The 27,426-nt window shown below is 50.9% G+C and overlaps 3 protein-coding genes across 3 annotated transcripts; 1 reads left to right on the top strand and 2 right to left on the bottom strand.

Annotated features, from left to right (window-relative positions):
- The first annotated feature begins 395 nt into the window (after nt 1-395).
- Nucleotides 396-1,630, top strand: BOLA1 (bolA family member 1). The gene is made up of 2 exons (XM_081113174.1): nt 396-498; nt 887-1,630. The coding sequence occupies exon 2, from the start codon at nt 895-897 to the stop codon at nt 1,306-1,308; it is 414 nt and encodes a 137-aa protein (XP_080969300.1). The 5' UTR covers nt 396-498; nt 887-894; the 3' UTR covers nt 1,309-1,630.
- A 913-nt stretch (nt 1,631-2,543) lies between these two features.
- On the bottom strand, nt 2,544-16,974 carry SV2A (synaptic vesicle glycoprotein 2A). The gene is made up of 13 exons (XM_081113173.1): nt 16,828-16,974; nt 11,790-12,732; nt 10,492-10,672; nt 9,536-9,687; nt 9,289-9,422; nt 8,565-8,654; nt 8,218-8,328; nt 7,956-8,044; nt 7,114-7,278; nt 6,778-6,911; nt 5,525-5,731; nt 4,778-4,937; nt 2,544-4,368 (listed from the first exon to the last, which is right to left on the bottom strand). The coding sequence occupies exons 2-13, from the start codon at nt 12,409-12,411 to the stop codon at nt 4,185-4,187; spliced, it is 2,229 nt and encodes a 742-aa protein (XP_080969299.1). The 5' UTR covers nt 12,412-12,732; nt 16,828-16,974; the 3' UTR covers nt 2,544-4,184.
- A 4,872-nt stretch (nt 16,975-21,846) lies between these two features.
- On the bottom strand, nt 21,847-26,682 carry SF3B4 (splicing factor 3b subunit 4). Its single transcript, XM_081112503.1, has 6 exons — nt 26,605-26,682; nt 26,036-26,164; nt 25,242-25,784; nt 24,721-24,927; nt 22,636-22,809; nt 21,847-22,467 (listed from the first exon to the last, which is right to left on the bottom strand). The coding sequence occupies exons 1-6, from the start codon at nt 26,636-26,638 to the stop codon at nt 22,280-22,282; spliced, it is 1,275 nt and encodes a 424-aa protein (XP_080968629.1). The 5' UTR covers nt 26,639-26,682; the 3' UTR covers nt 21,847-22,279.
- Between the last annotated feature and the right edge of the window lie 744 nt (nt 26,683-27,426).

Below are 27,426 nucleotides of genomic sequence, written 5' to 3'. Positions count from 1 at the left end.
ACACTTAGCAATTGTCCTCTCGCTTGTCCATCTTCTCCAGTGTTCTGTAAACTCCTTGAGAACAGGGTCTGCTTTGTTCCACAACCTGCCTAACTGTTCTGGCGCACAATAATTATGTGTCCAATAAATGGGAGCTCTCTTTTCTTGTACGTAAAATCAAGGAGTTGGGCTACATGTTTGGCAATAAAATGTACTGAATAATTCCAATCCCAACTGCGCAGGGATTTCTTGGTTTTTATTGGATTGTTTGTTTGCTTTTGTTCTTGGTGGAAGGGGGTTGCATTCCTCTGCTGAAGAACCTCCGATGACCTCACGAGTCTGGAGAATCAGACTACAATTCCCGTGAGCCCTCGGGGCATCACGTAGCACCTGCCTGGTCCACTATCGCGCAGTGAGGACTCCATTTCCCAGCGTGCCTCGCTCAGGACCAGAGGACGCCTAGAACGCCAGGAGTCGGGTCCCTGAACCGCAACTGCTGTAGCCAAGGCTGAGGGGAAGGTAGAAAGGGCCCAGCCTAGGGTGCAGAGGGGACGCTGGCCCAGCCGAAAGCCCGGCGTTGCACATACCGGCTTTGGCAACCTCCGTCCCAGTCCTGTTAAACCCCGAATGAACGAACGTACCTGGCGCGCGGGCCTCCTCTAATCCTCGCGTGGCCGACCACCGCCAAACCCCCCGACGTCACACACAGGAAAGGGGCGGGGCCTCGGGGTCGGGCTTCCAGGCGGGTTTCCTGCAGCTGCGGGCGCTGGGCTCGGGCCCGTGGGGGTGGGGGTGGGGGTGGGGGTGCGGGTGGGGGTGCGGGTGGGGGTGCGGGTGGGAGGGTGGAGGGATGCGGCTCTCCTCGGGCGGGAGCCCTGACCCGCCCTGCTGTGGCCTTTGTCTCCAGGGTGACGGATGCTGAGTGGACAGCTGGTCAGGCGCCTGTTCTCCATGGCCGGCCGCGTCTGTCTGTCCCGCAGCAGCGCGGGACCCGGGGCCGTAGGTCCCGTCGAAGCTGTCATCCGCACGAAGTTGGAGCAGGCCCTGAACCCGGAAGTGCTGGAACTGCGTAACGAGAGCGGCGGCCACGCGGTCCCACCGGGCAGCGAGACACACTTCCGCGTGGCGGTGGTGAGCTCTCGCTTCGAGGGGCTGAGCCCCCTGCAGCGGCACCGGCTGGTCCACGCTGCTCTGGCCGAGGAGCTAGCTGGGCCGGTCCATGCGCTGGCCATACAGGCGCGGACCCCAGCCCAGTGGAGAGAGAACCCTCAGCTGGACGTGAGCCCCCCCTGCCTGGGTGGGAGCAAGAAAACTCGAGGAATCCCCTGAGCCCCAGAAAGCGAGGGCCGGGATCTGAATGGGGTGGGTGAGAGTAAGCTACGGGGGCCTTCTTCCCTTCAGTCCAGTCCAGTATTTGTAAGGGAGGAGGGTCGCCGGCCCCTCAGTCAACCCGCCCGTACATTGTCCTCTGGAGGCAGCAGCTCCTTTCAGATCAAAGCTAACCCAAGGAGAGCGCAGAATCACTCGTGACTGCTTTTGCCCTGGACTCTTCAGGAAAAGCTGCCCGGTCGCTTTCTGTTAAACTGTGACTAAGGAACTTCAGTTCTGATGAGCAGAAATAATCCTATACATTAAAAGAGAAAGTATCGTAGGAGGTGTGTTGCTGTGTTGTTAATTGCACATTGAATCGGTGCTACAGATGTTCTTGAGAGAAGAAAGATACCCGAAGCGCAGGGTAGTTAGGGAGGGCTTCATGGGGGAAGTGACGTAGTTGGATATTTAAAGAAAAGCACAGAAAGGAAAGGTGTTGCAGGCGAGGGGAAGAGCCCCCACGGAGGCATAGAAACTAGACCTGGCAGGGACCAATTGGCCAGCACAGGATGTATACCTCGCATTTTCTTTATCCACTTATCTATTAGCGGGCATTTAGGTTGTTTCCACATCTTAGCTGCTGTAAATAGTGCTCCCAGATTCTGATTTCAATTCTTTCAGTTAAGTACCCTGAAGTGGGATTGCTGCGTTATATGGTAGTTCTATATTTAATTTTTTTAGGAACCGCCATATTTTCCATAGCAGCACCAGCTTGCATCACCACCAAAAATGTGCAAGGGTTCCAATTTCTCTACATCTTTGCCAGCACTTTCTGTCTTTTGGGGAGTTTTTGGTAATAGCCATCTGATAGGTATGAGGTGTTATCTGGTGGTTTTGATTTGCATTTCCCTGATAATTACTTACATTGAGCATTTTTTCATATACCTGTTGGCCATTCGTATGTCTTCTTTGGAGAAATATTTGTTCAAGTCCTTAGCCCATTTTTTAAGTCAGGTTGTTAATTTTTTTTTTGCTATTGAGTTGTAGGACATTACCCCAAGTCTTCAAATCTGGGAGAAGGAGAGGGCCCTCCATCGGTAGAAATGGAAAAATCAGAATAGAGAGGCCAACTGAGGAAAGGAGTGTGATACCTCATGTTCTTCTGGCTTTCATTTTGGAGAGAGGAGTTTTCCCATCTCACCATCGTCCCTTCCAGCAGGCAGAACAGAGAGGCAAGGAAGCAGACATAGTCATTTTGGATTTTAAGGATTGGTTGTTTTCTTTTTATTTTTCATCAATATTTTTCATCTCATTTTTCACATCAATAGGGTTGGGTTTCGGGTTCCCCAGGAGAACAAGGGAGATGGATGGGTCCCTCCAGGGGGTGCAGGAGAGAGGGCTGCATCCAGCAAGTGAAGGGTGAAGGAAGGGCACACACTCGTACACTGGGCACTGGAGGAGAAGGCAGTCCTTTGAGCACAAAGAGTTCAACAGTCACCACCTCGTTCAGCGTTACAAAATGGGGGGGAGCGGCCACAGAGGTGGGGGCACCAGATGCAGCATGAGAAGGATGAGTTTGGATTTTCTTTTTTTGTTGTTGTTTTTACTTTTTTCCTTTTAACTTAACATTTTACAAACAGCTAAAAACTACAACACATCACAGCTACACTGGTGGGGAGGGGGGCACCAAAAAAAGCAGCCACACAAAGTGGGGTGGAGCAGGGGCAGCTTAACCTACAGGGGCTATTGTGTGGAAAGGCTGAGATGGGGAAACTGAGGCTCTGGTCCCTGCATTGGGGGGTCCCTGGCTTGCTACCCACCCTCTTTCCACTTTAGAGGAATTGCTGGGCAGGCCCCTGCTCTTGTGCTTTTTGATCTGCTGGTTTGACCTTATGCCTGGCTTCTCTCCCTCCCCTGATCCCCGACTGAAGGGATCGGCTGGGGATGGGAGGGCAGCTGTGCTGTAACAATCTGTGCTATAGTGAGTAGAGCCTCTCACTCCAGAGGCCTGTGCTCCTTGAGAGGAAGGAAGGGAGCCTCAGATCTCCCAGGACTGGTCTGGTACTCATCCCAGCCTGGCCTCGGGCCCCTCCCTCCCAGGCCTGGCACAGAAACGAGATTAGGGGAGGTACTACGGAAGGCAGGGTTGTGTGTGTCTGCTGAAATTACCCTTGGCTTGTATTGTAGGACAGTATAGTGACACCCCACCCCATGGCACATACACACACACAGTGTACACACGCAGTCACACACACACACATAGTCCTGCTGAGCTGCTTCAGAACTTAATACATAAATAAGAATCAGAAAGCTAATTTCATAAAATTCAGGCTTCTTACAGCCTATGTTGAGGGGGAAGTAGAGGCTAGGGGTCTGAGGTTTATTGCTACTCCCCCAGCATCCAACAGGAGGCATGAGAGAGCACTCGAGGCCCTTCTGACTCTTAAGTTGAAGTTCTTTTGGTCCGTGGTCTATACACCAAGCCGCAGCCCCCAGCATAACCACGGGTCCATGATTTCACCAGGGCATGGGCAGAGGAAATGAGGGGGAAGGCAGGAAGCCTGTTCTGGAGACCCTGGAGCTAGGAAGAGCAAAGACCCCCCGACCCCCCCTCACTAACAACGGGGAGAAGAGTGGGGCCAAGCCTTCTCTTGTGCAAAGTCAAGGGTGGTAGGAAGTGGGGAGTAGAGCTGCATCCCAAAACTGGGATGAAGGAGCCTTCCCTATAGTGTTTGCCCACGGGGTCACACACATGCACACGCACACATACACAAGGCTAAGACACCAAACATGGGCAGGGGGAGGGAGGGCTCGGGACCAGGATGGCCGGGCAGGGGAAGGGAAGAAGTTGGTCTCACAGTGTGCCTGCCACCCCCAAGGTCCCAGAGAGCCCCTCACTGCAGCACCTGCCCCCGGGTCTCAGGCAGCTTCAGGGCCAGAGAGCTACCAAGGGCAAGGGCAGCAGAGGCAAAGAGGATGGGGGCAGCCTTGGTGATTCCCACAAAGGACGTGAAGATGCTGATCCCCAGCACGGCAGCCAGCTTACACAGGGCGTTCAGGAAGCCGAAGGCTGTGGTCCTGTTCAGGGGTCCCCCAGTGCAGCACGGGATGGGCCAGACCAGGAGGGAGACAAAGAGGCAGGGAGGGTTGGTGGGGGCAGAGCAGGTATGAGGAAGTAAAGGAGAGATGGCAGGCAATGTCCAAGAGGGAGAGGAAGGACAGAGGTCAGAGAGGTGAGGGACACACAGCAGGGAATATAGGTAAATTGGGAGGCAAGGGGTAAGGAGACGGAAAGTTAGGTTAATCGTTACGATTTCAAGGAGTGAATTCAAAGCTAACCAGCTCTTAGAGGAGAAACTCCATGGAAACGTATATCCTTTTACCCCCGAAAGATGCTTTTTCCATTCAACCCCTCTTCCTCGCCCCACTTCTCCCCCACCTTCCATGCCCTCACACGGCTGTCCTGCCCCCACCACATTCCAACTACCTCTTGTCCGAGGGGTAGAGTTCAACAGTCAACACGTCCAGCGCGTTCCAGGATGCGATGCTGACCCCCCCAAAAAGGCAGAGCAGAGCGATCATAGCTGACTCACTGTTCCCAAAAGACAGGAAGAAGCAGGAGATGCAGGACATCACACTGGAGCCAGCTGGAACCGGAAAGGAGAGCAGCGTGAGCCTGGCCACAGTGGCACCCACCCACTGCCCACCCCGTCTCGTCAACTGGTGTTGAGTGCAGCCCAAGATGAGACTTTTTCCAAGGTTCCCGAAAAGGAAGGCTTTTCACTCATTCCCAGCCTCCCTCACCATTTTCTCCTTAATCATGTCAGTACCAACCACTTCTCCATGCCAGCTGTGGGCCAAACGACCTGATGCCGTACGTGCTCTGGTCTGATATGTCAACCCTATGAAGCAGGTTCTGGCATCACCCCCATTTCTCAGAGGATACAACTGGGCTCGCAGAGGTTAGGGAACTTGCCCAAGGTAAGTGGTGGAGCTGAGATTCAAAACCTATAACCTCAAAGCCTGTGCACTTGCTATCCCGTCCACTGCCTTTACTCAGCGGAGGAGAAGCTTCCGGGCCAGGCCGGGCCCCACCCCACCCTGCAGCCACCCCCACAAGCAGAAGACATGAGAGAGAACCTTCTCTGGCTAAGGTGAGAAGCCTGTTGACACTCTCTCCGCCCCGCAGCACCCTAATCAGTTCTGACACCACCACCCAGCCTCTCCCCCGTACCAAGCATCCGGAGCCTCCCGATCTTGTCCATGAGCAGGGCAGACACGATATTCCCCGGAAGCACAGCCAGCGTTCCCAAGAAGCTGACGAAGTACACCATGTAGGCCCCTTCGCCCGTCCCCGTCACATCTAACGGGCAGCCCTCCTTGTTGTGCAGGAATGTGCTGTTCACCAGATGGCTGTTCACAAACTTGTACTCAAACAGGTCTGGGGGTGAGGGTCAAGACAGGCAGGCAGTCATGTCAAATGGGAGAAGGAGGCTGCTACTGCTATGGCTCAGGCTCGGCCTCTGCCTTTGTGGAGTTTAGCACTTATTGCAAAACATCAACTAGCATCACCATAGGAACTAGAAATCTTTTTTTTTTTTTTTTTTTTTTAGAAATCTTTATAGCAGAAAATGTCCGTAGTCTATTACATGAAACAGTGTGACTATCTGTTTCCAAGTTTTTTAATCAATAATCGGCTTCCCCCGTCTACACCTTTTCCCTCCTCTCTCCCCTCCCTCCTCCCCCTTACCCCCTCAGACACATCACCTTTACCTTCCTCACTTCTAAGCTCCCAGGGCCCTTCCTTTGCCTCTGTAACTTGTTTCCTAAGCCCATTTCTTCTAGTAATTACTTCTACCTCTGTGACTTTCCAAATAAATGTTCTCTTATAAATGATGAAAAATAATCTGCTTCCTATTGATTCTTTTTGTCCGCCTTGCTATTAGCAGTGGCAAAAAATACTGGGGGGGGGGGGGGGGGGGAATGTAAGACCATTGAAAGTCCTATCCATTATCTTTTCCTGCAAAGTGGGAAAAGCTCACCCAGTACTCCATTTAGAGGTGGGAAACCGCAGTCTAACAATCCCAGCATTTCATGTGCATATAGTTTGAGAATCACTGTTAAAGAAACGGACTGATGCAATAATTTCCAACCTTTCCTCACCAAATATCTCTTTTGTTTTTATTTTTTCTTAAGAGCCCTGTTTTGAACGATTTTTGTCCTCTTCAAAAGGGCATTATTACAGCCACATTGAATTGTTTTAATTCTAGGCAAAGGCAAATAAATTTGGTATTTTTGTCATATAGACTATCTATCAGAGGAAAATGTTCAATTTCCATTAGAGTTTTGGAATTATTAGTGGTAGTTAATGTGCCCCATCCTTCCTTCAAGGCTCCAGAGAGCTCAGCTTGAGAACCTGAGCTAGGGACCCCCTCCTCAAGTGCACCCAACCCTTTGGTCTGACAGCCACCGGCCACTCCACCTTACCAGTGTTATAGAACACGGTGTTGATGAATGTGCAGTTGCGGAAAAACGTGTTGCTGGATGTGACATCCTCGAAATAACATTCCTCAAACAGGGAATCCTCAAAGGTCACTGACTTCAGACGCAGCCCAATGAACCTGGAAGACAGGCTGGTGAGAGGCACTCCCCCTCCTCATCCCCTCCTCCAAGGCTCATTCCCTTAGGGAAGTAACGGGAAGCTGAGGCATTGAGGAGAAACCACAGATCTTTGCCCCAAAAATACATGTCTCAAAACGCCCAGATTCATAAAAGAGACAAGGGGAAGAGGGACAAGAGTGCAGTGTAAAGGTCCCCACATACTTGTCATTGAAGTACTGTCCCCCTCGGTGGATCTGATTCTCCAGGGTGAAGTTAAAAGTCACATGCTCTACGCGCTCCCCAGGGAACACTTTGGTGCGGGCTGCGTAGTCCACCGCCTGGAGATGGCGGATCATGTCGGGAAACCAGACAGTCAGGCCATAGTAACTGAAGAGTCAAGGGCGATGGAATCAGACAGGGCTCAGGGATTGGAACCAGGCATTCCAGAATGAGGGGGAGATGGAGGATCATCAGCCCATGTCAGGACCTTGCTCACCTCTCCGGTCTTACCTCTCACCACTCCTCCCTTCACCAATTGTAGTGGTTCTTCTAACCTTCCCACCATGTTCTTTATCTTCCAGGCATTTGCTCTTCCCTCTGCCTAAAACATCCTCCCTAACCCACCCTCAGCCTAACTCCCATTCATCCTCCAGAACTCACATCTGGACTGGGAAACCCCTCTCCTATGCTCCCAGAACATCTTGTACTCCCCCCCGTCCCCCACCCCGCCCCCTCCGCCCGCCCCATGTGGTACTCATCACACTGCCTTATGCTAGTTTTGTCTAGCTCCCTGCCCAAGATGTAAACTCCGTGAGGACTGGGACTACATTTATTTCAGCCCAGCACAGTACCTGACACAGAATAGAAACTTAATACCGTTCAGCCTATAGTACAAGTTTGTTGGATTAATGAATGGAGTACAGGAGCAAGGTGAAGGATCAGAAGGGATCTGAACAGCACCTTCCCTCATTATTTGCCCCCTTCATTTCCATTTTGTCCACCTCTCTCCCAACCCACACGCCATCACACCCACTACATACCATCTACCCCACCCACCTTCTCACCTGAAGGACATGGTGAACCACACACCCATCATCATCAGAGTGATGCGCCGATATTCTGGACCAAAACAGGAGAGGAAATTCCCCCAAACCTAAGCGAAATAGAACTAGGTCAGACAGTGGCCGCACTAACTTCTAACACCCCCATATCCCCATGTCTCTACCCTACCACCTCCCTTCAGTTTACCTATCACCCCACACACTGCCTTCCTCTCCACTCCTCCCACTTCCTTCTCTCTCTCTCCACCATACAATCCCTTATTACCTGCCCCCCCAGGTTCGATGCCCGGACCCCCCAGCGCTGGTACCAGGTCCCTGTGTCTGACTGGATTTCAATCAACTCATCCTCCTGATGAATCGTCTTAATGTGGGTCACCTGGGGTTGAGAGAAGGAGCGAGCAGTCACCTATCTGCATTTCCCAATTCCTTCCAGGTGTCTCAGTTTCTCCCACACTATCGAAATGGGAGGAAGGGGTGGATAGGATACCCTAAGAGATGTCATTGAGAGAGTGTTGTCAGAGATGCCTAGGAAGGTTGGGGTATCCAGAGAGGGGCCAGGTGGGGGTTGCGGTGCAGCAGCTTGGAGGACTGAAGGGTAGGACTGTGGCTTACTGAGAAGACTCGCTCAGGATGTCCCTTGGCTCGCATGTTGGTGTCATGAACTTGCTTCAGCACCATCCAGGCCTCATCATGCTTCCCATTCTAGAGCCGACAGAATCCCGGTGTCCAGGTTAGCCCCTCCCTGACCTTGGGTGGTAGACGCCCCTCCTCCCAACCTGGCTTCTGGAGTCATAGAACACAAAAACGTCCCCACCCCCAACCCCTGACCTATGGGCGGGTCCATCACCCATTCTAAAAGGACCCCAAGCAAGACATAATCAGACTTGGGCAAGAGTGGGGGAGTCCAGGAGATAGATACAAGCATAGGTCCTAGGATCCCTTGGTAAAATGGTAAAAAAGGAAACAAAACAAGCAAATGGTGATGATGGGCAAGCATGTAGTCAGACAGTCCTAAACCTGTTGGACCAAGATATAGTTGGAGGGGAGAACTGGGGAGGGGCAGGGGGAATAGAACTTTCTGGAGCTGTGAAGTGAGGGCCAGGGCCCCTGCCTGTAAAATGTTAAACCACCCATGGTTGAACAGGTCCCCTGGCTTCTCCACCCACAGAACCCTTCTAGAGATGCATTCCATACAAAGGAAGTAAGATAACACCCAACAGAGCAAGGACCCTGTGAGGAAGGCAGGCAGCTATGTAGGATCAAACCAAACCCACAGTGGTGTTTGAACACAGGAGCCCCCGCTGCCCTACCCCCAGCCCAGCCCCAGCCCAGTCACCTCCAGGAAGAAGCGGGGACTCTCAGGCTGGGTGGTCAGAGCCCCGATGGCAAACACAGAAGGAAAGGCGCAGACGAGGACAAAGACCCTCCAGCTGTGGAACTGGTAAGCAGACCCCATCTGGAAACTCCACCCTGGCAGGGACAATCATAGATTCAGCAGAGAGGCCATTGGCTGGGGGTGCCCACCACAGGGAGCACAGGAGAGGAGGGAGACATCTGGGGTGCATTCCCTGTGGGCTGCTCACCATAGTGGGGGATGATGGCCCAGGCCATAGCCGCTGCGTAGACTCCACCAATCATCCAGAACATGCAGAGCCAGCTCAAATGCTCCCCGCGTTTCTCCTGGGCCAGAAACTCCGAGAAATAGGAGAAGACGATGGGGATGGACCCTCCAATCCTGGAGGGCATTGCAAGAATTCAGCAATGGAAATGGCCCTATTCTTTATCTCCTGCCCCAGTGCTCTGCATCACCCAGTCCTGTCCATCATCCAGACCCTTCTAAAGAGACTCCTTCTCACACCTAGAGGCCTTCAAACTCCCTCACCACCATCCATCAAGCACCCATCAATGGGACCCTGGGAACCAAGCAGCAGGAAAGGTGGGAGGCCAGCAGGTGGAAGGCCAGCAGGTCTCAGGGAAAGGGAAGGGACAAACATTGACTCTTGAAGATACTACAGAGTTGAAAGGAAGGGAAGATGATTACAGAAAAAGGGAAAGTCCCCCCTCCCCCCCAAAAAAAGTCAAAGAAGAGTCTGAGAGCAGGTATGAGGGAGCAGACCAGAAAATAGCTTGGAAACGAGGAGAAAGTACATGCAGGTAGAAGTGCAGGGATAGGCTGGGTCAAGGTTTCAGAGTTCAGGTTGTCAAATGCAGGAAATATGCAGGCTCTGGGAAGGGAATAACTCCAGTGGTGCACAGGATGAGACCATTAGGCCTCTTCATGGAGTCAGGCTCAGAATGGAACTAAAGGGCAGGTGGAAGGCTCAGGAATGGGACAGGCATGGAATGGCATTCCGGACAGACGGTAGGCAGGTCCTGGACAGGGAGAAGCTGGCCTGAAGATGGTGGGAGGAGAAAGGAATCCATTCATACTAGTACTTAAAGTGCTGCTGGCGTGCCTGGCACTGTGCTGGGCCCCAGAGATATAACAGTGACCGCAGCATCGTCCTGCCCTCCAGGGGCTGAGGAGGTGGACACTCACCCAACCCCAGAAAGGAGGCGGCAGAAGAGGAAAGTGCCATAACCCTGAACAAAAGATGAGAAAAAGGCGAAGACGCTGTTGACTGAGAGAGAGATGAGCAGACACTGTCTCCGACCCAGCCGGTCAGCCAGACCGCCCCAGAGGAAGGCTCCCACCATCATGCCCAGGTAGACGATGAGGCCTGGAAGGAGGAAGAGGCAGGAAGGGTATGAGTCTATAGACCCACTCAGTTTTTCCATTCACTGAACATTAAATGATCTGAACCTGCAGCCAAATAGATCAAGGACGCGAAGGTCTTCTAAAAGCTAATTCCACCCAGAGGTGAGAGCAGGTGAGAGAAGATGAATTGGGGAAGCAAAGATGGGAAGGCCATCTCTGCAGGCCAGTGGTTCAAAGGCAGGAATCCAGCTACAGGAAAAACCCAGAATTCTCTTTTCTCTCCCCTCACTCTCTCTCTTGCTCACTCTTACTTCTTTCTCTTGCTATCACACAGACACACAATACCCCCATCTCTGGCTTGCCTGGAATGAGGAATGAATTCCTCAACCCGCCCAGGAACCCCTCCATCCTCTCTGCCTTGAGGCCCTCAAATTAGCAGGTCTCTCTCATGTTCCCTGGGAAAAGAGCTCCAGTCCTTTACTCCACCCACAAAATCCTTATAATGCCAACACTTCTGGCCCCAAAACGCTCCTGTTTCTTACTTCATTCATAAATTCAGAATTGGAACCGATCTTAAAAATCATCTACTCCAGACTCTACATTTTACCCAGGCCGAAGCAGGGCAGGGGAAGAGGAACCTGTCCAATAAATAGCTCATGGTAACTTGGTGGCGGAGCAAGACTGAGACCCTTTCTGAGTGAGTCTGGGAGTTCCCTTCCTCGGGGTCCCCATCAGGAAAGACCACCCACTGGCCCCTGACTCCCAAGGCTGACCAAGAGCTTCTCTGGCTGGAGGCAGGCCTAGGATTCTTCCCCTACTCCCACCACCCCAAACTGATCCTTCCCGTATCACCTAGGGAGTTTGAATACTGACTTTTTGTTGCCGCAATCAGGGAAAGGGGGCAGGATAGCAAGAGGAGAGGCTCTGAAGAGACATTAAATAGGGTTCCTCCCACTATGGCCACCTCCCAACCACCGGCCCAAGCCCCAGCCCAGTGTCCTCCCCGAGGCCCTCCTTGCACAAACAACCTCACTGTGACCCGAGCCCGCGGGAGGGTGTGTGCGAGGGGGAAGTGCAGAGGAGCCAGTTTACAGAGTTTGGAGCAGAATGGGGGCTGGAGCGGCCCCAGTGTGTCTTACCCAGCATGCCTTTGTTGGAGTCAGACAGGCACATGTCTTTCTCAGCGCTGGGCAGTACGAAGCCCACCACAAAGACCTCAACACCATCAGCCATCAGCGCCAGACCAAGCACGAAGTAGAGTGTCCACTGGAAGCGGCCGTGGCCACACTCCCGGAGGATGGTTTCATACTGCTGGGCCAATTCTTCTCGATCTTTCCGCCGCTGTGCCTCCCCCCGGCCCCCAGGCGGGCCCTCCCCATCATCCAAGCCTCCCCTCACTCCAGCCAGGGGTGCTCCATCTGCCATCTGCTCGCCTTTGCCCCCAGACTCTGCCCGGGGGATGCCCTGATATTCCCCCTCATAGATCTCATCATCCTCATCGTGGCCCTCCGTGGCATCACTGGAGACGCCACCTTCCTCCTCCTCCTGGGCCCCTTCCCCACGGTAATAGCCATCAGCTGGAGCAGGGTAGTCGTCGTCGTCATCATCCTCCTCAAAGCGGGAGTAGGATCTGCGGGAATATTCGTCCTGGACTCTGTCCAGGCCCTTCCCCACCTTCTTGGCTGCATGCTTCTTGACTTCCTTGGCAATGTCTTTGGCCCCACGGATGAAAGCTGCCCGGTCTCTGAAGCCCTCTTCCATGACAGGTCTCCCCCACTCCCTGCTCCTTATTCAGCTTTTGCTCAAGAATGTGGAGTCAGAAAGACCCTTCTCCCCGTTACTTTGATGAAGTGTGTTCAAGTATCTTTGGGCACAGAATAGGACCTGGCCAGTGAATGTCTAGGAGAAGGAAAGAGGGAGGAGAGGTGTGGCCCACACCCAGTTCAGTTGGGTACATAGGGAAGGGAGAGGGGAAGTAGGGGAATGAGAAGGAGAGGGGAAGCCAGCTTCGGGGGGGCTAAGCTGGGGAGCCAGGATAACTCAGGAAAAGCGCCTACTTCTCTTCCAGGCACCTCTGGATATCTAAAAATAAGAAGGAGAAGAAAGACGTTGTAAGGCTTAAGATGGTAAAAAAACAAAACAAAACAAAAAAAGCCAATACAGAACTCTTGTCGACCCAGAGCCCCACCGGCACCCTGTGGGACAGAGATGGCCTCCTTGCTTCAAGCTCGCGTTCGATAAGAAGGAATGACTGCTGGGACCAACTGCAGGTCACTCAGTATAAACTCCCTTCCTCTGACCTTGGAGACTAGATCCATGGGATTTGCTCCCCAGTAACAGTCACCTTCACAGAGCTCTTCTCCTGGCCCTCCACCCCACATCCAGATCAAACCCCTTCCTTTACCACCAACCTGCAAAGAATAAAACAGGAACTACAGGAAGCCAGAATTCCCTGCGCTCGCCGGCCCTAAGGTCAGAGCTTTGGGAGACTGTGTAGAAGGAGCACCAAATCCTCCCACCTGTTGCCTTCAGGGCACTGATGGCATCTGAAGGTGGAGCTTCCAAAGTCCTCCCCTCACGTTCCATGTTTATACGCCCGCCCAAGGAGAGGCCTCCCCCCAACATCGCCCCGTGAGTAAAAGCTCAGCTTCCAGACCGGGGTGTGACTTCCTGCTTCAGCACCTACTAGCTAAGTGACCACAGGCAGGTCTCTGAACATCCATGCCTCAGCTTCTTCTTCAGGGAAAATAAGCATTAAGTAACATAATGCACAAAAGTAAACAAACAAACAAAGAAACAAACAAAAACCCTAAGCTCCTTACCGTAGTACCTGGCACATAAAAAGTGATGAATAAATATTAGTTCTTACTCTTTGTGGCAATAATGATATAGTGCAGCCGTGGGCAAACTACGGCCCGCGGGCCAGATCCGGCCCGTTTGAAATGAATAAAACTATTGAAAAAAAAGACCGTACCCTTTTATGGAATGATGTTTACTTTGAATTTATATTAGTTCACACAAACACTCCATCCATGCTTTTGTTCCGGCCCTCCGGTCCAGTTTAAGAACCCATTGTGGCCCTCGAGTCAAAAAGTTTGCCCACCCCTGATATAGTGAGATGCCCTCTGCTCCTAAGACCCCAGAAAATGCTCTTGAGGGTGAGCAGCAGACAGGGACACTGGCAGGGAAAGCTGCTTCAGCACAAAGCACACACAGCTATGTGACCGAAGATGAAATCCCAAGTCTGCTATTTACTTAACTAGTCAATCTTGGGCAGGTGGCTTAACTTCCCTAAGCCTCAGTGTCCCTAGATTTAAACTGGGGATAATCATCTCTATTTCTCCGAGTCCGTGTGAGAACTTAATCTCACAGTAGATATCCTATAAATATTCATTTCCTTCCTATTCGATTGGACAATGGGAACGAATCAGGAACCGGCAAGAATAAAACGGGGGGGGGGGTCATACTTGGGTGCTGTTGTCCAATGTCCTCCCAAAACAATCCCAAGACCCGTCTGTGTTCAAACTAATTCCAGCAGCTTGGCCCACACTGTCCCCGCCCCACACTGTCCCCAGCTAGACAAACAAAGGGACACTTGAAAAAAGGCAGACCTAGAGCCCGAGGCCGTGGAGAAGAGGGCAGATCAAAAGCCAAGAAAGAGGTAATGACTGGCGGCTGTCACCTTCCTTCAGGACATTAGCACTGGTGGGGTGGGAATGGAGGAGACTGATCAAGCATACACTTCCAACATGGGGGGTCTGAAGTCCAGAGTAGCCCTAGCTGGTTTGGTTCAGTGGATAGAGCATCAACCTTTGGACTGAAGGGTCCTGGGCTCGATTCCAGTCAAGGGCACATGTCTAGGTGGCAGGCTCGATCCCTATTAGGGGGTATGCAGGAGGCAGCCAATCAATGATTCTCTCTCATCATTGATGTTTCTATCTCTCTCTCCCTCTCCCTTCCTCTCAAGTCAATAAATATATATTTAATAAATAAATAAGTAAATAAAGTCTATAGTAGTAGCATCTCATTGCTCCAGGGCCTCCCCTCTTAATCCCCCTTAATTCTTTCTGTCCCTCCTCCAGTAGTCTAGGGAAAAGGAGTCCACAAATACCGCATTGCGTAGGAGGCTGGTATGGAAGGGGGCCTTCAGCCTCCCCCCAAAAACATACATCCTCCAGAGGGAGACATGGGAGAACCCCTACTTCCTTCATAAAGCAGAGGAAGCAGGACTAGATTCTCACCAGAGATCATTCCCCTAAAATATCCTGCCTCCATCCAAGGCCTTCATTAAATGTCACACACACACACACACACACACACACACACACACACACACACACACGGAGAAGGGGTAAGTAGTGCTAAGTGGTTCAGAGAGAAGCACTGGCAAGCAGAGCCTTACCCCCTCAAGGACAGATGTGAGCAGTGAACCACCATGACCAGAACCAGTGACCCCTATGCCACCTCTTTTTCTTTGTGGATCAGGGGACAAACCACCCCCTGTGAAAGAGAGGGAACTGTGGAATCCCCTCACTGCATGGCAACTTGCTTTCCTCTTCTTTCTTTCCCAGCTTGGATCTCCCCTCAAACCCTGAAGGAGGCAGATGGACCCACCAGGAGCCATACCCAATGTCTGTTAACACTATTTACCCCTGAGGGTGCATGGAGGGTAGAGAAGGCCCCTAGAGCCACAGCAGGATATGAGATGGCTCAACAGCCAGCTCCCCCAGGACCAACAAGCCCAGGAGGTCAGGAGAGAGAGAAAGAAGACAAATTCTTTGTGCTGGTGAGAAAGTGATGCTATTTTTAGCTCCAACAGCAGCACAGGGTGGCTAAGCCTGTGGGAGACAGACAAGATTTGGAGAGGTGGAGGCTAAAGAAGACAAGATTCAGGGTTACACAGCCTTTAAGGTTGGCTGACTTCACCTGCCCGGAAAAATGACATTCTTGGCAGAGGAGTGGGGGACTGGGACTCCTGAGCAAATGCTGCCTTTCAGGGTAACTCACTCAACCCTGGATCAGAGGAGAGTCCAGAAGCCACCTCCCACCCCATTCGAGCACCTGACTTTCAAAGCCACCTTGACGCCCCAGGCCACCCTAGCCCAGGTGACAAGGTCATTAAGAAACAGCCACGTATCAAAACATCGGGGGGGGGGGGGGTACCAGGAGGGAGGAGGTACTGGAGCACCCCTCCCTGTTACAGCTGGGGACTGAGCCTCGCCCCCCACCCCAGGATAGCCAAGGCTGCACCTCCCCTCCCTCCATCCTACCCCAGGAAGATGGAGCAGCCACATTTCTGAGGGGGGCAGAGGGTGTCGGCTGAGAACGCACACGTTGGAATACGGAGGGCAGAGAGGCAGGGACGAAGGAAGAGACCTCTATACAAGCACAGGCACAGGCACAGAGACCTTCTCTACCAGCATTTGTGGCGAACCCCCCGCCCCCCCATCCCACCGCTGCTCTGCTGTAAGGGAGGAGCCCCTAGAATTGACTGAACCGATTCTCAGAGCCTCCCCTCACCCTTGGTCCTGCTGTTGGACCAGTGCCCACCATCACTCAGTACCCCTTCCCCCCGGCCCCCATCTGGGAGCAAATGCCTCCAGACCAGCCACGCACACCCCAACCCTGGCAGTTTACCATCTCTTCCTACCCAGTATTTCCATTTTCACCCCCTTCCCTCCCTCCTTCACCTGCCCTTCCTCCACTGCCCCCCCGCCCCAAGTCCAGGCGAGCAGACTGAGGCAGCATCCATCCTCTGGCCTCAGCCAAGGTCATTTATCAATCATTGGGGGGGGGGGGGTAGTCGCCAAGGTGAGGAGGGGATTGGAGTTTGAGGGGACCCTATTCCACCTAACAACCCCCCACCCCGTCAATATCTGAGGAGGGGAGGAGGGGAGTAAAGAAAACATCCTCTTTCTCTCTTTCTTTCTCTCTCTCTCTCTCTCTCTCTCTCTCTCTCTCTCTCTCTCTCTCTCTCTCTCTCTCTCTCTCCATATATATTATAATCAGCACAGCAACCGAAATAAATGTCCATTCAAGCCAGTACCAATCCCTTCCCCCTAAAGCGGGGACGGCCACCCTCCCCATCAGCAAAGCATAGGTGGGTAAAATGGCTGCAAGGCAAGGATGCTCCTGCCCGGGCGGGTGGAGGTGAGAGGCTGAGAGGGGGGGTCTCACCTGGGCTAGGTCCCCCGGGAAAGGGATCCCGGGTGAGGGCAGGGGTCCCGGCCGGGCGCGGGGCTGGCGGCAGCAGCAGCGACTGCTCGGGTACCGGGGGAAGCGGCAATGCAGACCTGCCCCCCCACACTCGCCGGCCCCGCCTCCACCCCCACCCCACCCCACCCCCAGTGCCTCCGAGCAATGGGAGAGACCATTGCTGGGGCTGGGGGGGCAGAAGGAAAAAGGATGTGGAAGGACCCAGGGAACCAGGGAGACGTGGTGAAGGACGAGGGGGGTTGTCACGGGAACAGCTGGAGAGGACACAAAACCCTCCCCAAGCCCTTCCCAGCAAACGGTGAAAGCAGCTGAGGAGGGAGCCCAGGGAGACCGGTGGGAAGACGGAGCGAGCGGCAGGGGGGAAGGAGGCAGCGGCCCCCTTCTCGGCGCCCCAGCCCCGGAATGGCAGGACCCACAAGCTTCAGGGGCTCTCGCCGCCGTCCGAGCACCTCCCTTCCCCTTCTCCACTGCTCGCAGCCAGAACCTTCCCACCCCCTCTCCCAAAGGCCGGTGCTCGGACTCCCAGTTTACCTGGCCACCCAGGAAACGCGGGAATAACAAGGGATGGTTTCCATCCCGAGCCGGCAGAGACTCCTGGGGCCCTGCCGTGTCTGTCCAGACCGTCCAGGTGGTTAACGTACACGCAGACCGCCCCGTCCTCCATTCGGGGACCGGCCGCAGAGGTGAGTGCTGGAGAAGCTGGGCTGCACAGGCCTGGCCCACTGGACAGCCCCCCTTCTCTTCCTTGGCCCCAGTGACTCCGAGAGGTGCTCCCTCAGAACCCTTCCCCACTCTCTTTTCACACACACACACACACACACACACACACACACACACCCCTTCCAGGGCAGGAAACGGGGCATTGATTCCAGTTATTTGCTTTCATCTTTCCTTTGTCCCTGTACCAATAACCTGGGCTCAGAGACACAAGACATACCCCTCGGTGACATCCAGCTGCAGGGGTGAGGGGCTGTGTGGTGCTTTGGGGATGTACATGCAGAAGGTGCCTGCCTACTCCAGGAAAGGCCTGAGGATATGCTGGGCAGAACACTGGCCAGGGGCTCTGACCTCGGTTATCATTTCTGTTCTTTTTTTAAAATATATTTTTATTGATTTCAGAAAAGAAGGGAGAGGGAGAGAAACATCAATGATGAGAGAGAATCATTGATCGGCTGCCTCCTGCACGCCCCCCACTGGGGACTGAGCCCACAACCCAGGCATGTGCCCCTGACCAGAATCGAACCCGAGACCCTTCAGAGACCCTTCAGTCGGCAGGCGGAGGCTCTATCCACTGAGCCAAACCGGGTAGGGTGAGGGTTATCATTTCTAACAAGCTCTGGGCTTTGGTCACGTTCTCTGCCTCCCTGAAACTCAAGTTTTCTCATGGGACAAATGGTGGGCTGGATGAGATGCTGCATCAGCTCCCTTTCGGATCTAACACTGTGTGGTTCTGCTTTGCTAAACATGGAGGTTTCCTAACGCTGGGGTATGTCACATGGAAGGGACGGGCAGGCTAGGTCCCAAGAGACCTCACAGGTGGCATTTGTGGTGTTGAATTTACCAGATAGGGATGTGGGCCTGGGTTTCGAAGACTCCAACGCTACATCTAGGAAATACTCATTGTTAACAATGTAATGAAATATAAAGCCATAATACATACACATTCATTGGCCATGAGAAATTTAACTGTCACTCAGACTGAAAACTCATGTCTGCACATCCGGCATTCTCCTCCTTTAAGCTAAATCAGAACCATAGTGTCTGTGTGTAAATGCACAATGACATAACCGAACAGGAGTATTTGTATCTTTAATGGCATCTGGCCATCCCCAGTAAGGAGTCGCGCCAATGGGTTCAGAAAACTCTTCTTGGCTACAATCCTCCACCCCCATCTCTATGTTATGGGCAGCCTGGCTACTCCAACTGTTGGCAAACGCACTCTTTCCAGGATGGTACTTGCAACAGCTGTGCCCATGTGGTTCTCAAGGACTCTCCCTTTACGAGGCTTCTATTGCTGACCTTTTTCCAAGGCAGACACATTCTTTGTTTAAGTGTGCTAATATTTTCAATTAGGTTATAGCCAAGTACTGCTGGCAGGGAGCTGTTTCTTCTCTTTAAGGTGATTTTGCATACTCTCCACTGACCATTGCTTGCTAAAATAGAAATCTTATACTTCTAGAGAGAAAGCTTATAGTTTTCTTTTTAATGTCTGAGGAAAAACTTCATTGTTTCTTCCAGGCACCACGACCCCATGCACCTCACCAGCTATTTCTTCACAGTTCCCTTTGCTGGGTCCATTAACATTAGAGTTCTGAGGGGCTCAGTCCTGGGCCCTTCCACCTACTCTCTTCTCCTTGGTCACCTCAGGTAGTCCCATGACTTTACTGCTGTCTATATGCGGGGGATTCCCATATTTACACCTCCAGTCCAGATCTTTCCCTCAAGCCAAAACTCAAAATCTCCATCTGTCAATCCGACATCACCACATAGATATCTATTAAGCATCTCATACTTCACAGATCCATAAATAAACTTCTGATCCAGGTCTTCCTAGATTGCCTCTTCACTAAGGTGCTCAGGCCAAAAAAAAAAGACATGTAGTTATCTTTTTTCTCTTTCTCTCACCTCTACGTCAGCAGGTCCTGTCAGCCCTACCTTCAAAGTATATTGAATCCACCACTTCTCACCAGCTCCATCAATTCCTCCCTAGTCTAAGCCATCACCATCTGTTTATAGCTACTGCAACAGCCTCTTAACTGGTTTCCCTGCTTCCAATTTGCTCCCCTGAAACTTATTCTCAGCAGTCAAGTGATCCTCTACAAACAAATCAGATCTGATCCAGCAAAGAAATGAGTGCATATGTCCCACAAAAAGACAAGTATAAGTATTTTCACAGCAGCTTTACTTGTAATATTAAAAAACTTCAACTGTTAACCAAAAAATCATTAAACTTGGGTAAACTAATAGTGGTACATTCATTGAAGGGAATGTTATGTAACAAATTTTTAAAAGACTGAACTATTATGTAAAACGGCATAAAAAGATCTCACAAATAATGAAGCCAGACCATAAAGAGTACATACTAGAAGAAAAAAAAAGAGTATATACTATATGACTCCATTTATATAAAGTTTAAGAAAAATGCAATCTACAGTAATAGAGAAAATAGTGGTTACTGTTTCCATCCTGGCCCCAAAATTCCTCCTGCTGCATACTCTCACCCTTGATCCCACTGTCCCCTTCATTCACTATATCCATTCTAACTATAAGTCCTACTATTTTGCTTCTAAATACCTCCCCAATGTATTTCTTTGTCTTTATCCCAGCTCCTGCTACAGCCCTTATTTACGACTTCATCTCTCACCTGAATTATTGCCTGATACCTAACGTGGTACTTGCCCCGGTCCTCATCTCTCATATCTACTTCACACTGCTACCATGGTTCTAAAACACAAATCTGCCACTCCCTTGCTTAAATCCCTCCTGTGGCTTCCATCATGGACAACAGCTTCCCAACCAGTGTTTTGACAATGTGTGCAGATATTAATTCCCTCAGCACTTTGGGCTTCTCGGCAGAGCCTGGGACAGCTAGAATTCCTGAGCCAACTGCCTCCAGCCTGAAGCAGCCATGTCCCTTGCCCTCAGTATGCCGTTTCAAATGGCTCTGTGCCACGATGTGAAAGAGCTGAGAAGCACTGATCTGTGGGAGCTCCTAAACTGGCTCTGACCTCATCCTGCCTTCAACACCAAACATTCAATATCACTTTTTTCCAGGACGTTTTTTTAGATAGCCTTCCCTGTGCTCTCAAAATATGTATTTTTAAATCTTTATGGTTCAAAGTATTACATATATCCCCTTTTCTCCCCCCCACCCCACCTCCCCCGCCAATTGACCCCTTCTAGGCCGCCCCCAGCCCCCTCTCAAAATGTTTTATTTCATAATAAATGTCAGTCTATATACCCTTCGTAATGATTAACAGCAGAATGGCCTTGCTCATCTTCGCATCCTCTGCTGCCCCAGCACAGTCCTTGTAGGTGCCATAAAAATGTCAGAGAATGAAACAAAAGAGCAAGAGGGCCAGGCTCACCTTTTCTTGCCTCGAGTTTAGGAAGGTTTATGGTTACGTAAGTCAAAACCGATAGCTGATAACTTCGAGAAGGGGGTGATACAACCAAATTAAATGGGGCAAAGAACAGAAAGAGAAAAAAAAAGCCATTGGATTTAGTCTAGTTACTAAAAGTCTTTGAGTAGATTCAAATGTGATGTAAATCAGAGTTCCTATGTCCCAATTCCAATTTTGTTTTGCAGTATATAGTTCCAAAGAAAACCACATTAACGTAGATGTTTAGCTAGCTTTCCTCCATCTCTCCTCCCGTCTGCTAGTTGTATCAACTTCCACTAGTTTTTGGTTTATCCTTACATTTTTTAAATATAAACAAACGTATTCATTATGTACAACCCGTAAGATAGGGAAAGTGGCACACTATACATTATTCTGTGTTACTATCTTTACTCTATATCCTGGAGATTTTTTCACAACAGTATGTAGCATCTTCCGCATACTTTCTACTCAGCTCAGTACTCTATTGTGTGAATTTACCAGTTTATTCAATCAGTCTCTTACTGATGGATATGAGTTGTTTCCAATCTAGTTACTACAAATAGTACTATGTTGAATCACTTTGTGCATGTTACTTCATAGTTTGCCAGCATATCTCCAGTAACTTTACTTATTCTCACTTAATAACCCTCTGCCATTGATACTGAGTCTCCATCCTATAAACTAACTGTATAAGCTTGGCATAAGGAAACAATTGCCATAGTGCACAGTGGTCTAACAATTACAGCAGCACATTAAAAACTAAGTCTTTAAATGTGGAATAAACACCCTCACTCCTACATTATCATTTTTCTCCCAATAAACAGACACCTCTTCTTACAAAAAAGTTACTTTGTCAAGGAAAACCCCACAAAGAATAAACAAGGAATTCAGCTTTATTTTCTCTGTACATCTGCAAAACACTTGGGACCAACATAGAAAAAACAACTTCCTGTTTTAAAAAATTACACTTTATAAAAAGGCCTATGGGCCCTGGCCGGTGTGGCTCAGTTGGTTGGGCATCGTCCCATGCACGGAAAGATTGCTGGCTATATTTTGGGTCAGGGCACATGCCCGAGTTGCCAGCTTATCCCCAGTAGGGGGCATGCAGGAGGCAGCCAATCAATGTTTTGCTCTCATATCAATGTTTCTCTCCCTCTATTACTCTCCCTTCCCTCTAAAAATCAGTAAAAAAATCTTAAAAAAAAAAATGGGATCAAGGCCTTAACCCCAAGAAACTACAGCAACTCTGATTGGTCCAAGGAATTGAAAAGATATTGGGGAAATAAAACAAGAGGAAAGAGCATGAGAAATTACTGAGGGAGGGGGCCTCGAAGTGGGCCACGAGGGGGAACTGGAGGCCGGGGAGTGGGTCTGGGTGGAGGGAGGGGCCCCCTTTGGTAGCCATAGGGTGGGGGTCGTGGAGGGCCAGTGTATCCATGAGGGGGCATCAGTGGAGGAGGTCCACGCATACCATGGGGAGGCATAGGACCTGGGTGACCTGTAAGAAGAGAAAGAAAAGTTAGTAAAAGCAAGAAATAGGAGATAGCTGATGCTGGGAGAATGTAGGGAGAGAATAGACAGAGCAGGGGAAAAAGAGGTGTGACAAAGGAAGCCAAAAGAATATGATGTATGAGGAGGAGAAGGGAGGTGGCTAGAGCCTACTCACCCATGGGAGATCCAAACGGAGGCCCTCGGGGAGGCATGCCCATTGGAGGAGGTCCGGGATGAGGCATGCCAGGTGGTGGTCGTGGTGGGGGCTGCCCCCCAGATCCTGGGGGCCCAGCATGGGGGTGTCCTAAGCCATGAGGGCCATGGTGGGCCAGCTGCATCTGAGACATGCCTATGAGAACAGACACACAAGAGAAAGGGCAGATAAAATGGAGTGACATCAGGAAGAGAATGGAAAATAAGGCTGATTAAAAAGTGCACCTATCCTTGAACGCATTCTAACAGTACAAACCAACCAACTACCCAAGCAATTCCTCCCTCCTTCACTTGCTCTTTCCATGATTCAGGCACTGTAATAGTGCTGCAGAAGTACAGGACAAATGGAGTGAATTAGTCCGGCGGTCACCAACCTTTCGGTCCTCATGACCGCTGAATTAGTCTATTGATAGAATTTGGAAAGGTCACAGAGATACTATCTGAGCAAAGATCTATTTCTAAAGGATGAATAAGAATTTTTCTGATGGACAGAGTAGGACTAGAACATCCAAGGCAGAAAAGATTAGAATCATAGGTGTTTTTTAGCAACAAAGTTCCAGGAGAACCAGTAATTTCGTTAACCAGGGGCCAGATCAAGAAAAGTCTGGAATGCTATGGCAATGAGTCTGGAATTTCTCTGTAGATAAAAGGAAACAACAGAATAATTTTTAGTAAGGATGTACAAACATGTGTTTTAGAAAAATAACTCTGTGAAACTATCAAAGGTAGAGAAAATTGAAGTCAAAGTGAGAGGAAGTTCCTACAATAAATTAGATGTGAAATATAATGAGGATATGATGCCCTGACCAGTGTGGGCCAGTAATTAAATTGTCAGCACGTGCACCCAAAGGGCTGAGGTTTTGATTCCAGACAAGGGATGCATGTGGCCGGCAACCAACCAATGTTTCTCTCTCTCTCCTTCCTTCTCCCTCCTCTCTCCCTTCCACACTCTCTAAAAATCAATGGAAAAAATATCCTTGAGTGAGGGTTAACAAAAGAAAAAAAGAAAGAATCCTATATAATAAACAGCTAATATGCTAATTAGACCAGACTGTAGAACGGCCTTCCAGAACGAACAGTGGGCGGGGCCAAGAGGCAGCCAGGGCTTCGAAGGCCTACTCTTGCACAAATTTTGTGCATCCGGCCTCTAGTAAGGGTATATGAGTCTGAAATTGGGCACTGGCAGTCATGGCAGATGCCAAAGATAGAATAGTCAAACAGCTCCAAGATTTCTGAATTAAGCACTTGAAAACAAAGAATACTAGAGGAAGAATATGGTTGAAAGGGAAGGGTAGAAAAGTGGAACTGTCCATTTAGCAGCAGGATTAGTGTCTAGAATGTTAATAATCATGAATCAGAGATACAGATCAGGAGGCATCCGTGTGCAAGTACTGAAACTACACCGGTACAAACAGAGAAAAAAGAGTCTACTAACGTGGCTGAGATTGAGGAGACAGAAAGATAAACATCCAGAGAAACCAAGAGATAAGATTTTCAAACAAAAAGACATGGACAACTCATAGACACAGACAACAGTATGGTGATTACCAGAAGGAAAGGGGGATGGAGGGAGGTAGAAATAGGTAAAGGGGAATAAATGGTGAGGGATGTATTACAGAATTGTACACTTGAAACCTATATAATTTTATTAACCAATGCTCCAATAAATTCAATAAAAATTTTTTTTTAAAAGGCATGGCTAGTTTTGAGTAAGAACAAAGGTCCAACTAGATAAGGAGCAGAAGTGTCCCCTAGATTTAGCAATTAAGTCACTGCTTTGGGGTAAAAGTCAGAGGAAGTATAAGTTAAGGAAACAAAAAACAGCAAGTATAGTTACACCCTTTAGAAAAACTTAAATGGAGACAGGGTGGTAGTTGTTAAAGTAAACAGAGTAAAGTATTTTGTGTTTCTTCTTATAAAATAATGTCTGAAAGGAAGTTCAGCTCTGGAACTATCTATTATTGTTAAAGGAAAAAGGGCAGAAATAAGTGGTGATAGAGATACTCTTTCAAGCTCATCCCTCCCTTTCCCAGCAAAGAACACCTACCTGGATGGGGCATCCCGCCCGGTGGAAATGGGTGAGGATGTGAGTGTCCGTGTCCAGGATGTCCAGCCCCCGGGGTTCCTGCCGAAGGGGGCCCATGTCCTCCCGCCCCAGGAGGCATAGGTGGTGGGGGCATGGCTGGGGGAATCCCAGGTGGAAGGGCTCCAGGAGGCGGCACTGGGGGTGGGAAGGAGCCAGGAGGAGGCATGCCTATAGAGGAAATGGAAGAAGAATTAATGATAGTGAGGAGAGAATGTCTTTCGTGAGCCTGTTCTAGCGTGGCCTCTCCATATAGGATGAGCTCTTTTCTCCTCCTCCCAGCTTTCTCAAAAAAGCAATGTTAGCCAAAACAAACAACTTCAACTTCCTGGAGAAACAGCAACTTTCCTCCCCATCACAACCATCACACCTCAATCCTCCTCTCATCACCCAGTGACTCAATGTCCTCCTTTATTATTCTTTTTCCTTCTTCCTGCCCTACCCACCAAACCCAAAACAAACATATTTTGAATCAAAAACTTTACCTGGTGGAGGAAGCCCAGTTCCCAATGATGATACTACAGGGTTGGGGGCAGAGGGTGGAGGTGGTGCATCTGCAAACAGCTGATGAGGGCGATCAGCCTGGGAGAGTGGGTTCTGGGCTGCCAGAAGTCGCTCGGCTGCTGAGCCATGACGTTCACCCTTGGAGTCCTTCTTGAAGGCATAGGACACAGTGATAGGGCGGTTGCAGAGGTACTGCCCATTCATAGCTTCAATCGCTGCGTCCGAAGCATCAAACGAAGCAAAATTAATAAAGGCATAACCTTTGGAGTTGCCTGTGTCAGGGTCCCGCATGATCTTGGGCGTTTGCAAAATGACCCCAAAGGCGCTGAAAGTGTCATAAAGCAACTTCTCATCAATCTCTGGGTCCAGGTTCCCAATGAAAATGTTGGCCCCCACATCCAGGTTTTTGTTGTGAGCTGATGCTTTGTTCACCCGGATTGGCTTCCCATAGAGTTTGATCATGTTCATGATCTTAATGGCATAGTCAGCATCTTCCTCGCTCAAGAATTCCACGAAGCCATAGCCTGGAGGAGTGCAAGGGAGGAGGTTAGCTTAAGCGAAGTGGTGCAAAACGGGGTACACCTCATCCACCTTCGAAAGCACCAAAAATTAGAAAGAATAACCTCACTTCCATGGAGAACGGTCCCAGAAACAAACTGTGCACAGACTTGTGAGAGAGAGAAATGCTGAGGCTGCTTATTGCAAAGCTGCCGCGAATACTGCCGGGTTCTCAGAGAGCAGCGTGCCCCCTCAGTGCAGCGGGGCACGGACTCACCTTGGTGCTGACCGGTGACCCTGTCCTTGGGCATGTGGGTGTTAACGACCGGCCCGGCCTGGAGAAACAGCTCCCACAGCAGCGGTTCGCTAACCTTCTCGTCCAGGCCCCCCACGTACACGGTGGCATCTGGACGACGGGAGAAGGGGGTTAGGGCCGGGAGGAATGGACAGGAAAGGGGACGACAGGAACATGAAGGTGAAAACCAAGCGGGGTACGTGGGGGTGGAGACAGGGTATAGGAGCAAAAAGAAAACAACAAATAAACACCATTAGATGAAGCCCATACACCTCCCTTTCTACAGGAACAACAGAATCTTACGTCTTAGAGTTCTGCTGCAAATTCTCTTTACAACTTTCTAATCAGCGGGAAGGCAGAAGATTGGGCCTAGAAAGCATCGCGCCTACAGGCCTTGGCCCGAGCCCGGCCTCCCCCCCGCCCTCAGTGGGCACCGGGCCGGTCTCGCGCCCCCGGGGAAGCCCAGACTCTCGCCCCGACGGAAACACTGGCGGCCACGGTCCAGCCTCCCGGCCCCCGAAGCCCATTCCTGGCTCGTTCCCCCCAGTCACCCTGGTTCCGCTCGGAGATCGGCCCGGCCGCCATGGCGAAAGAGCTCCCGCCGTCTCCAGGCAGCGACTCCGCCCCCCGACCTCAGTCACTACTTCCACTTCCGGGGCGAAGGCGGACGTAGGGGGGCGGGCGGGCCGCGGCGGTGGGCGGAGCCGGAAGCGGCCGCGGCCATCTCAGGGGCCGCGGTTCCCAGGTGCGGCGCGGGTGCCCGCGAGCGCTCCGGGCGAGGAAGGCTGGACGGGGACCCAGACCCTCCCAAGGCTGAGTGAGACGTTGCAGGACCACACTGCTTCCCAAATGTAAACTTGAAAACGAAAGGAACGAAACTTTTCATAGATTTTGTTCCTCAGAGAAGGGTGTGCTGAGGAACCCCTCACCCAAGGACAGCGCGGGGGCAGCCCTCACCCCGCCCCGCAGCGCCCGCCTGGGCTCGGTTAGTTTTTTGTCTCCTTCAAGGGAGGGATTGCAGTGTCGCCGCTGAAGTGACGTTTCGGCTCGCCTCGCGGTTATTACCGAGGGGTTCCGGGGAACCCGAGGCTTACAGATGAAGTGTGACCGAAGCTGAGGGGTGGTTGACATTGAAACCCAGAGGTTCAACCTCCAGAACATCCCTGGCCCCAGCAGCCGCTTCTTGGTATGCTTTTGCACCACCTGTTCCTCAGTGGGAGGCACGGAAAAGGCAACTTCCCAAATTGCACGTGAAGTTTGCAGAGCCACCCCCGACCCATCCCTTATTTCCTGATCAATAATTTGCGTGGTGAGTGCCATTCTCTCTTGGGTCACACCCACCCCACACCCAAACTACTCTAGCAGTTTTCCCC

The sequence above is a fragment of the Myotis nattereri genome (assembly GCF_964212035.1).
Source record: "Myotis nattereri genome assembly, chromosome: 18".
Classification (NCBI taxonomy): Eukaryota; Metazoa; Chordata; class Mammalia; order Chiroptera; family Vespertilionidae; genus Myotis; species Myotis nattereri.
The sequence above is the reverse complement of the archived record's forward strand: the minus strand, read 5'-3'. Positions and strand labels throughout refer to the sequence as shown.

Coding starts and splice junctions, on each gene's coding strand:
- BOLA1 (XM_081113174.1), top strand. CDS start 895: ATGCTGAGTGGACAGCTGGTCAGGCGCCTGTTCTCCATGGCCGGCCGC.
- SV2A (XM_081113173.1), bottom strand. CDS start 12,411: ATGGAAGAGGGCTTCAGAGACCGGGCAGCTTTCATCCGTGGGGCCAAA. Junction 8,655..9,288: donor GTCCCCGCTTCTTCCTGGAG/GTGACTGGGCTG, acceptor TGTCGGCTCTAG/AATGGGAAGCATGATGAGGC. Junction 5,732..6,777: donor CACCGTGTTCTATAACACTG/GTAAGGTGGAGT, acceptor CCTCACCCCCAG/ACCTGTTTGAGTACAAGTTT.
- SF3B4 (XM_081112503.1), bottom strand. CDS start 26,638: ATGGCGGCCGGGCCGATCTCCGAGCGGAACCAGG. Junction 26,165..26,604: donor GATCTCCGAGCGGAACCAGG/GTGACTGGGGGG, acceptor CCCGTCGTCCAG/ATGCCACCGTGTACGTGGGG. Junction 22,810..24,720: donor GGGCGGGATGCCCCATCCAG/GTAGGTGTTCTT, acceptor CTGTTCTCATAG/GCATGTCTCAGATGCAGCTG.